General features: G+C 39.4%; 1 protein-coding gene across 2 annotated transcripts; it reads left to right on the top strand.

The window, feature by feature from the left end:
* Positions 1-5,255: 5,255 nt before the first annotated feature.
* LOC140881389 (uncharacterized) lies at positions 5,256-10,839 on the top strand. Of its 2 annotated transcripts, none has more exons than XM_073286658.1 (9): positions 5,256-5,421; positions 5,522-7,065; positions 7,522-7,645; positions 7,761-7,846; positions 8,041-8,264; positions 8,903-8,989; positions 9,550-9,649; positions 9,856-10,066; positions 10,183-10,839. In XM_073286658.1, exons 2-9 carry the CDS (start codon positions 5,551-5,553, stop codon positions 10,560-10,562), a joined length of 2,727 nt encoding a protein of 908 aa, XP_073142759.1. In that variant the 5' UTR covers positions 5,256-5,421; positions 5,522-5,550; the 3' UTR covers positions 10,563-10,839. The 2 variants fall into 2 exon arrangements, with proteins under 2 accessions (XP_073142759.1, XP_073142758.1); XM_073286657.1 differs by having other exon boundaries at positions 5,257-5,421; positions 7,522-7,657.
* The last annotated feature ends 407 nt before the right edge of the window (positions 10,840-11,246 follow it).

Here is an 11,246-nt window from a genome sequence, read left to right as displayed (position 1 = left end):
TGACCAAGTTGCCCCACAGCTTGGTGCAATATCCTGAAGTCGATTTGCAATCTTCACTTCCAGCCCAATCAGCATCAACATATCCTTCAATACTTCTGTTCTCATTCTTTTTTAACATTAGACATCTTCCAGGAGTTCCCTTCAAGTATCTCAAAATATGATTTACAGCCTCTAGATGTCTTTGAGTAGGTGAATGCATGTACTGGCTCACTACACTCACATCATATGTAATGTCAGGTCGTGTAAGAGACAAATAAATCAGCCTACCAACCAGTCGTTGGTATCTTCCTTTGTCCACATGAGGTTCATCATCTTTGATCTTGCTCTTCCAATTTCTTTCAAGCGGGGTTCCTACTGGTTTGCATCCCAATTTCCCGGTTTCTTCCAGTAGCTCAATGATGTATTTCCTCTGAGAAATGAAGATGCCTTCTTTACTTCTAGCAACTTCCATGCCTAGGAAGTACTTCAAGGCTCCTAAATCTTTAATCTGAAATTCTCCTTTAATTTCTCCTTAAGCTTATGAATTTCAATGACATCATCTCTTGTGATTATGATATCATCGACATACACAATTAAAATTGTTGTTTTGTCATCTTCACCTTTCTTGATGAAGACAGTTTGTTCAACCTTGCCTTGAATATACCCTAGTCGCATGAGGGTTGAGCTGAACTTAGTAAACCATGCACGTGGAGATTGTTTCAAATCGTATAGTGATTTATTTAATCGACACACTTTGCCCAGTTCTTGTTCCAACTCAAATGTGACGCCCGGGGCTGAAGAGGCAGGGAGTGATCGCCGGTGCCAAGAGGTTGCACGGACAATGAGCGGCTCCTGGTAGGCTTCTAGGTGGAGGGAGACATGAATGAAACGATCTCGTGCCGGAATGAGAGGGGATTCTGAGACTGTGTAGGTATGGGACTACATAGTTGAGGAGGGTTTAAAAGATTTCATATGTACTGCTCATATCAATAAGGTGCATCTTCTTTTCGGAAGCTCATCACATAAGAACTCCAAAGTTAAGCGTGCTTAACTTGGGGCAATTATAGGATGGGTGACCCCTGGGAAGTTTTCCAGGGTGCGTGTGAGTGAGGACATAAGCACGCTGAAAAAACCCGTCTTGATACAGTGGGGCGTTACAAATGGTATCAAAGCCGACCTCTCTTAGTACGGTATGGTTCGGGGATGAACCAAGCGGAAGCTGGTGGGCATGTGACGCCCGGGGCTGAAGAGGCAGGGAGTGATCGCCGGTGCCAAGAGGTTGCACGGACAATGAGCGGCTCCTGGTAGGCTTCTAGGTGGAGGGAGACATGAATGAAACGATCTCGTGCCGGAATGAGAGGGGATTCTGAGACTGTGTAGGTATGGGACTACATAGTTGAGGAAGGTTTAAAAGATTTCATATGTACTGATCATATCAAGAAGGCGCATCTTCTTTTCGGAAGCTCATCACATAAGAACTCCAAAGTTAAGCGTGCTTGACTTGGGGCAATTATAGGATGGGTGACCCCTGGGAAGTTTTCCAGTGTGCGTGTGAGTGAGGACATAAGCACGCTGAAAAGACCCGTCTTGATACAGTGGGGCGTTACATCAAATCCTGGTGGAATCTTCATATACACTTCTTCATCAAGATTTCCATTCAAGAAAGCATTCTTCACGTCTAGTTGGTGTAGTTCCCAATCAATTAGCTGCTAAATCAATAGGACTCGAATAGAATTGAGTTTTGCCACCTGAGCAAATGTTTCTTCGTAATCAATCTCATATGTTTGTGTAAAGCCTTGAGCCACTAAACGATCCTTATACCTTTCTATTTCTCCATCTGTCTTGTATTTCACCGTAAAAACTCATTTACTTCCCACGACTTTCTTATCCTTTGGTAATTCGACCACTTCTCAAGTTCCGCTATCAAGTAATGCTCTCATTTCTTCTTGCACAGCATCCTTCCACTTTGGATCCTTTAAAGCCTCATAAATATTTCTTGGAATTTAACACCGCCAAGCTTTGATGTAAAAGCTTTAAAAGTAGGCGACAACTTTGAGCAAGATATAAAGTTTGAGATAAGATGTTTAGTGCATGTTCTTACCCCTTTTCGATGTGCAATCGGTAGCTCAAAGTCATTGTTCATAACAAGATCTGATCCTCATTGGTTCAATGATTGGTTTTGCTGAGGAGCTTTTGGCCTTCGACTATAGGTATGAAGTGGTTCCAGAAATCGTAATTCTCCCCTTGGATCGTGTTGTGGACTTGGATTCCAATGGGCAAGTGGTGTAGAGACATGGTCATTTGCAGGTTCGACATCATGTGTTATGGGATGTGAGATAGGAAGTGACATAGTGGGATCCCAATGACCGTCTTCTTCAAGATTCTCCCCTTGGATACGAGAATAGGGATAGAACATTAAATTTTCAAAAAAGGTCACGTCACACGTAACAAAATATTTTTTCAAAAGAGGCGAGTAGCATTTGTACCCCTTTTGGGTAGGAGAATAGCCCACAAAGACACACTTAAACGCCCAAGGGTCGAGTTTGTTGCGGTTGGGTTGTTTGTTGTGGACATATACTGTGCATCCAAACACCTTTGGGAACAAGGAATTAAATATGTTGACATGTGGGAAGTGATCAACTAGAGTACTCAATGGTGTTCTGAATTGAAGGGTCTTGGAGGGTAAGCGATTAATTAAATATGTTGAAGTAATAATTGCCTTCCCCCAATAAGAATTTGGAACACAACTTGTGAACATTAGAGACCGGGCTACTTCTAACAAATGACGGTTCTTTCTCTCGGCAACCCCATTTTGTTGAGGTGTGTCGACACAAAAACTTTGATGATGTATTCCATGATCCCCCAAATATTTACAGAATTCACGTGAAAAATATTCCCGCCCATTATCAGTTCGAAGGGTGTGGATGGTGGACTGAAATATATTTAGGACAAGTTTATGAAATTGTGTGAACCAATGAAATGCCTCAGATTTATCTTTCATCAAGTACACCCAACAAACTCTGGTATGGTCATCAATGAATGTTATGAACCATTGAGTTTTAGTCAAATTAATAGTACGAAAGACCCCAGACATCACTGTGAATTAACTGAAAAGGTCTTGAGGGTTTGTATGTGTGAGGTGGATGACTTACTCGTGACTGTTTTGCAAGGACACAATTCTCACACTGAAACAAAGTTTTTTCTTTATTGATAAAGAGATTTGGATACAAAATCTGCATGTAAGAAAAATTAGGATGTCCTATAAACGCTTGTGCCATAACAAAACATCAGAACTAGAAACAGCTGACAAAGACCTCTTACGAGGTGAAGGAACTGGCGCAATGGTGGAAAGGTAATAAAGACCATTTTTCTTTTCAGCAATGCCAATCATCTTCCCCGAAGAACGATCCTGAAATTCACAATGAGAGGAGAAGAAAGTCACAGCACAATTCATATCTAATGTTAACTTGCTGACTGAAAGCAGATTATATTGCAATGTCGGCACAAATAGAACTGAATTCAGAATCATATGTGGTAAGCAAACCGTGCCCTGACCCATGGCAGGGGATATTTTTCCATCCGCAACCCACACATTTATTATGTTATTGCACTTGGTAAAATCTTCAAGTACATCCAAATTTTCAGTCATATGATTAGAAGCCCCAGTGTCTACGATCCAACAATAAGGCTGCTGCGACTTTGAGAAAAAACCATGAGTAACAGTACCTGTTTGTGCCATCGCTGCAGCAGAGGGTTTAGAGTTTGAACCAGCAGTCTCGGTTGAAGTTTTGGTGTGGATGAGGAATTGTCTCAGCATTTCCTCGAGTCCAGCCTGTGTGCTTGAATCGGATTCAGCCATATGGGCGGATCTCAGTGGTCTGCGTAGTTTCTTTGGCTTCCAATCAGTAGGCTTTCCGTGCAAGTCCCAACAAACGTCACGAGTGTGATTTGGTTTTTGACAGTAATCACACCATATCCGGTCAGCTTGTTGATAATTTCGCCCACTGTCTTGTTTATTGGTTGCAAGGGCAGAGCCCTGTATCTCCAAGGAGTTCGTCTCTGGTTTGGAGGTATGCAACATAACACTTTTTCGGCTTTCTTCGCGCCGAACTTCAGCAAAGGATTCGCGGAGTGTGGGAAAGGGCTTTACACCAAGCAGTCTTCCACGCACTTCATCCAAATCCGGATTCAACCCATGCAAGAAATCAAATGTACGCTCTTTTTCAAGCAATTTGTTGTATTTTTCAGCATTTGTAGAGCACACCCATCCAACATCGTAAAATAAATCAATTTCCTGCCATAATTCCACAAGAGAATTGTAATATTCAGTGACCGTAAGGCCTCCTTGTTTGGTGTTGCGGATCCTCGATCGAATCTCGAAATATTGAGATGTGTTTTCAAGATCGGAATAGATTTCTTGGACCGCGTACGTCCAATACTAGGTTCCATAGAGTTTATAAGCCAAGCCATAACGATTGAATTATCAATCTCCCAAGCGCCATAGTTGGCTGCGGTTGTTGAAGGAGCTGGCATGGGTCCTGTCAAATAGCCAATTTTTCCTCTTCCCTTGATGACAAGAATAACAGACTAAAACCATTCACGAAAGTTCAGTCCATTTAGTTTGTGTTGTGTGATTTGCAGAGAATGGTTGTCAAACGATGGGGTGGTGGCTTTGGTTGGTGTTTTTGGGTTTTCAACAGATGAAGATGCGTCGGATGCCATCTTCGATTTTTTTTGTTTTTTTTCTGACGAAAAAAAAATTTAACGATGCACCAGAATTGCTGCCTCTGATACCATGAAACAAGAGTTGAATGAAATATTCTTGTTTAATTAATTATGAAATTGTGTACATAATATATACACACTCGACCATATACAAAGGCACCTAATTAGAAAAATCCTAAACAAGAAATATCTCTAATTGATTCAACAAAATCTCTACTTTCCAATAATGATAAGTCAACTAAGGAATATTATAATTAGAATATAATTACAATATATTTTATATCTACAAAAATCTCCAACAGTAATTATAATTTTACAATTATTCGAAATCATCATATTATCAACCTACAAGTGAAATATAACGAAGTCTAGTACATGTATGTATGTTTCAAAATTTAATTTTTAATTAAGAAATATCAATAATGGAGGGAAATTTATGCAAGCTGGTCCCCTTCGGCCTTCCCCTTCCAATTCCAAACCCACCCCAACCCCCACAAAAAAAAAAAAAAAAAAAGCAAAAAAATTCATCGGCCTTTAAATACCCACAGAAACAAGCAAATTATGATTTTCACCCAACAAATCTTTAAATCCCCACTTCCCTCAAATCTTCCCCAGACTATTTTCACGTTAAACCCTTTTCTCTTTGGCAAGTACGTTAGAACGGTAGAAGCTTTACATACGGGTCAACCGTGCGACTTGCGGGTTTCTTTGCCATTGGTACGTTTTTGTTGATTTTGATGTGTATAATTTCGTGGATGTGTTGTTTCACTTTTTTTCTGGTCTGGGTTTTGTTTTATTTTTGTTTTTGGTGTGGCAGGATTTGATTTATTTTCCGTGTTAGCAAGGATGAAAGAGGGGGGAAGGGATGTGGAAGATGAGTTGTTTGATCTGAACAAAGAACCCATTGAGAGAAAAAGGAAAAGGGTCGAGACTAATTCAATTGACAATGGGCAACAAGGGTTTGATGTTTTACCTCAACTTGTCGGAAGGGTTTTGAGGTCTAAGACAATGGCTACGGCTGAATGTGGAAGACAATCCATTGATTTGAAAGTAGTGAAGGTCGAACTTGAAGATGAAAGTATGTCACCGGAAAAGGAAAAAAAGAAGGATGGCCGTGGGAGGCCTCGAAAGATTCAAGGTGAAGATGGGGTTTCCTCATTGAACTTGACAGAGAAGAGTGGTGTGCCTGTAAAACAGGAGGAAATAGATGGGAGCAGTAAAGGGACTAACAGAAGGTTGAAGAAAATGAAGCGCGGACGGGGAAGGCCACCCAAGGTGGATTCAGGTGCTGCAAGCTGTAAGGAAAAGGTCGAGTGTAAGAATGATAAAGGCTCTCTCTTTAATAGGCGTGAGCAAAACAATGATCATCATAAGAAAGCTGGAAGTGGGAGTGGGGTGAAGCTGGTGATTCACCCTGATCCCAACACCTCAGGAAATGAAGTTGTACGGCCAGGAAAAGGAAAGGGGGAGTTAGCTAAAGGGAAGGATATGGGTCGTAGGGAACAGCAACAGTTGGTGAGGGATCAAATTGTTGCCATGCTTAAGAAAGCTGGATGGACTATTGACCTCAGACAGAGACAACATAGGGACTATAAGGATGCTGTTTATGTAGACCGAGAAGGAAAAACTCATTGGTCGGTGACATTAGCTTATAGGAAGTTTAAGGAGAAGATTGACACTGGTAATGCTAACGCCATAGATGTTTCAGCATTCAGTCTGATCCCAGAGGAGACACTCAGCACTTTGTTCAGAGTCACTGAAAAAGGCAAGAAAGCTAATAAGAAGAAGAAAATTGGTGCAAACGCTATCAACAAAATTGCTGAGAAGGTGTCAAGTAATTTATCGGACGGAGGAATCTCAAGGCTTGTTAGAGGAAAAGGGCGAACCTTGTTGGCTCGTAGGCCTGGAGAGGGGTCAGATAGTGGCTATGAATTGTATGAGGGAAAGCGCACTTTGATTTCTTGGATGGTTGATATGGGAACCATTCCTCTTGGTGGGAAGGTAGCATATAAATCCCGAAGACATGGAAAGCAGTTGCTTGAGGGGAGGGTTACAAAAGATGGAATTTGTTGTGATTGTTGTGGTAGCATGCACACAATTCGGGACTTTGAGTCTCATGCTGGAGGAAAACATGAAAATCCATTTTGTCATATATACATGAATTCCGGTAATTCCCTTTTGCAGTGCCTTGAAAATTCCTGGAAAAAACATTTAGAAACGAACTATATAGGATTTGTTGCTGTGGATGTGGATGAGGACGATCCAAACGATGATACATGCAACTTTTGCGGTGATGGTGGTAACTTGATCTGTTGCGACAGCTGTCCTTCGACTTTCCATCACGGTTGCTTGTGCATTGAAGTAAGAGTGTCTGGCATTTTGTTTTTATTGTCTTTAGTTCGTTATTAGATATTTTATACTGTTTGAAATAGTTACACAATGTAAGGATTTGGTGAATTGATTCTTTGCCGATTAATGAGGAGTCTTTAAGAATTCTACCTTTAATTTGGTATTCGATTGGAAATGATGCATGACACCGAAAATAGTAGGCGACGTCAGTGCATTGTCTGTGTTTCTCCATGTCTTTATTCTGAATATAATAACTAATTCCACACCAACACCTTTACTTGGGTCACTTTGAGCATGCATATGATTCGCTGTACAACCTATATTTGCCTACACAGGCTTTTACATTCGTGCTGTTTTAGGGTATCAATGCATAGTGGGTGTTTTGATTTAATTAAAATACAGGAGTAGATATCATTGAGGTCCTCTATCATTTTAGTGAATGACGTGCCCATATATTTTTTTTTGAAGGTGCCTTCTGGAGATTGGCACTGTGTGCACTGTTCATGCAAATTCTGTGGTATGGCCGGCGAACCTGACTCAACAGATGATGACAATGAGGATTATTTATCTGAGTTGTTCACTTGCCTATCATGTGAGGAAAAATGTATTCTCATATCTTATCCTTCTCAAATTGTTGAGATGTATTCTTATTAAAATGATTTTACATAAATGACAAAGAATCGACACAAGATCTTATTATTTTGCAGTTCATGTGCACTGCACTCAAGGGAATGTTGCTGAAAATTTCGATTACAGAGACCATCCATCTTTTTGTAGCATGGAATGCCTAAAGGTAACTGTCTATTGTAGTCTCTGAGTCTCCCAAACTAATTCTGCATTTTTTATATTTCAATTTTGCGTGGATATTTTTTATGGTGCTATTGGTCTCAACTAATCTTAACCAGTTTAAGAAATTCAATGGCCTACAACATTTACTCTGTGACCTTCATTATATTTGCACTGATATGTAATGTATTTTGCGCACAGATTTTTGAGCACCTACAGGTTATTGGGATTAGATATGATCTAGAAGAAGGGTTTACGTATACCATTCTTCAGCGTCGCGATGAATGCATAAATGAAAACTGTACAGTTGAAGAAATCAATTCCAAGTTAGCTGTTGCTTTTACCGTCATGGATGAATGTTTTGAGCCTATTATTGATGAACGAAGTGGAAGCAATGTGATTCGCAGTGTTGTCTACAACTGTGGGTAAATACTCTGCCTTGAATTCTTCTTTTAGCTATATTTTTTTTGTATTACAAAGCTTCTATGATTTGTTTTGTTTTGGCCATGGTTTTATGCTTCATCTTCTCAAGTTTACGTTTGTTTTATCTCAAATTGTTGGATTTGCAGCTCACGTGCTATTATGTAAACCAGTACCGAATTGTACGTGTTGCGTGATTATCCAGTGTGTTTTTGCGTACACGCGTAGCGTGCTTATACAGTTCATTATTTGAGTACATGTTGCATTCATGTTCAGTTCGTTTTTTAATTAATAAAAATAAAAATATATATTAAATCATTGTATAATAAAAAACAATTAAAAGTAAAGACGTCACACCTATGTATCAATTTGGTGTGGCCTTAGTTAATATATAATAGAATAGACGAGGCTTAGAGTGAAATTTTATGATCCTCTTTCCATATTTACAATGACGTCTTCTACATAATGAAGTATAATATGCTTATTTTATGCTCTCTAGCAATTTATATACAGCTTTCTTCTTTTCCGATCTGTTTTATCTTGTTTATAAATATTTTTTGGTTGAAGCGGAGCACTTTAATATTTCATTGTGGACTATATAGAGTGGGACTTTTATAATTTTCTTTCTTGTTGCCGTCTGTAGGTCCAATATTAGACGGCTGGATTTTGGTGGATTTTACACCATTGTCCTGGAGAAGGGTGATGAACTTGTTGCTGCGGCATCTATAAGGTTTTTCACATTTAAATATTTGATTACTGATTATGTTTGGGTTTGTACACTGTGCTGCATTGGCTTAGTATTTGTTTTGCCTGACAGTACAGATATGTTCAGATTGATCTTTATTACATTGGCTGCACTTTTTCCACATTTAGAATAAAGGCCATTGAGGTTGGAGATTTATCTCATTAGTTAGCAGTCTATGCATACTTGCTGCAAGATCCGTCATGATAAGAGGAAGAAAAATCTACTTGTCCCACTGCATTTTTTCTCCCTGTGATCTCTTCTGCTTTTTATGTATCTTATCAATTTTGCGTTGAAACATTTGTCGAAAATCTTCATCCAGTCTGGACACTATGAAAATGAGTTGATCAGAATCTGTATTGAAATAGAAACCTTTAATTCAATACTATCTTGAAGTCCTCTTTATTTGGAATTGCCTTTGACATATTGATTCTCATTAGTCATATACGGTCAATCTGGCAACACAATCCATTTTTTATGCCCTTAACTGGTTTTATTTTACTCATGCCATTTGGCTAACAAATGCCTTTTAACTTTCTAACTAACAGAATCCACGGGAGTCAGTTGGCAGAGATGCCTTTTATTGGAACTCGATATGTGTATCGTCGTCAAGGGATGTGCAAGCGGCTCCTATATGCAATAGAAAAAGTAAGTTTCTAGTTTTTAAAGTTTTTTCGTCATTTTCTTAATTTCTTAGCTTGTATCCAGATTGGTAATACCGGAAGAATACAGTTTTAATGTTGAAGTTGGTGCTGTATGAGGACTTTGTTATCGAGCTGTTGGGCGATTTCATTTTTCGCTGCTTGTAGCCTTGTAGTTTCATGTCTTTATTTGACGTGAGAATTTCATAGCAGGTTCTCAACTCTCTTGGTGTTGAGAAATTGGTGATTCCTGCCATATCTGAACTAAATGAAACATGGACAAACAAGTTTGGGTTTGTTCCCCTTGAAGAATCTAAACGAAAAGAAATGAAGTACATGAGTCTGATAGTGTTTCCGGGGATAGACATGTTGCAGAAAACTGTTTTCGAGCATCAGTTCCATAGAGGACAAATGAACTCTGCGGGTATTTACTGATAAACTTGGCCATCATCGTTTCTCTTCTTGTTGATTCTATTAGATTAAAGCAAGAGTTAAAATTTTCCAATGGCAAAACACTAAATCTCCATGCCTCTGCTGCAGTTGAATCTGTTGCTGATTTACCTGATAGCGCAGCAGTTACAGGGTGCATTGAAGTTGAAGCTTTGCATCAAAACTCACCGAAGCAAAATAATGATACCAAAACTTCAAGTATTGATACTTGTACGGTGAAAATTGATGGTTCCGAAAACAAAGTAGGTGCTGTTGAGTCTGGTCCCGTCAGGTCCTCTGACGAGACTAATGATTCAAATAATGGAGTTTGTGTTAACGAGTCGTCTTGCCAAGAAAATTGTGTCAGCGATCTCGATGCATCAAAAGGCAGCAAATCTTTCTTGAAAGACAGTGCTAGTGCTGACTGTAAGCTTGAGGCAAAGCAATCTGATGATGGTTTTAGAGTGCCATTGGTAACTGGAAGCCTGTGATCGGCTACCTTGAAATATCTAGAAGGAAATATGGAACGGCGAAAATGGGGTCGTGACATCTTTTAGTGTCGATCATCCTTTTTGAAGTAGCTGGGTTTTTGCCATCGCCCGGCTATATCGTGTCTTCTAATTAACATGATCTTGGACAGGGGAATCATACCCACAGGGAATATGGATTGTGTCATGGATGAGATGTATATATTTTAACTAGCTAGTGTGGAATATTTGTCTAATTTCAAATTTGCCCAATTGGTCAAATGTGGCAAAAATTTTCCCAAGTGTCTCGGTATTTTTAATGCAGTTTCACTTTCAATCACGGTCGAATGAGCCAATCCACCTTTGAAGTAACAGTTGCATGGATCCTCGCACGAAAGGGAAAGTCGTACTCCCACAAGTTAACCTGAATTGAGAAAGTGCTTCCCTCGTTTTTTAGAACTAATTATTAAATATGAAAAATCGATGCGAAACAACCAAGATAAAGAATATAATCGGAATCAAATATTGGTCAAACAAATTAGATATGAAACATTGAAATTGATTCAGAAGGCTCGAACATCCAACTTAACTAGTTTTGGCTCACTCTATGGAAATCTACTCGAAAAAACCCAAAGTTTGCGAGGTCGAGCCAAACGGGTATTGCGTCATTAGTCGAGAAATAGTTGTGCAGCAACCTCTGTAGATGGT

Source organism: Henckelia pumila, chromosome 2 (genome assembly GCF_033568475.1).
Source record: "Henckelia pumila isolate YLH828 chromosome 2, ASM3356847v2, whole genome shotgun sequence".
Taxonomy (NCBI): Eukaryota; Viridiplantae; Streptophyta; class Magnoliopsida; order Lamiales; family Gesneriaceae; genus Henckelia; species Henckelia pumila.
The sequence above is the reverse complement of the archived record's forward strand: the minus strand, read 5'-3'. Positions and strand labels throughout refer to the sequence as shown.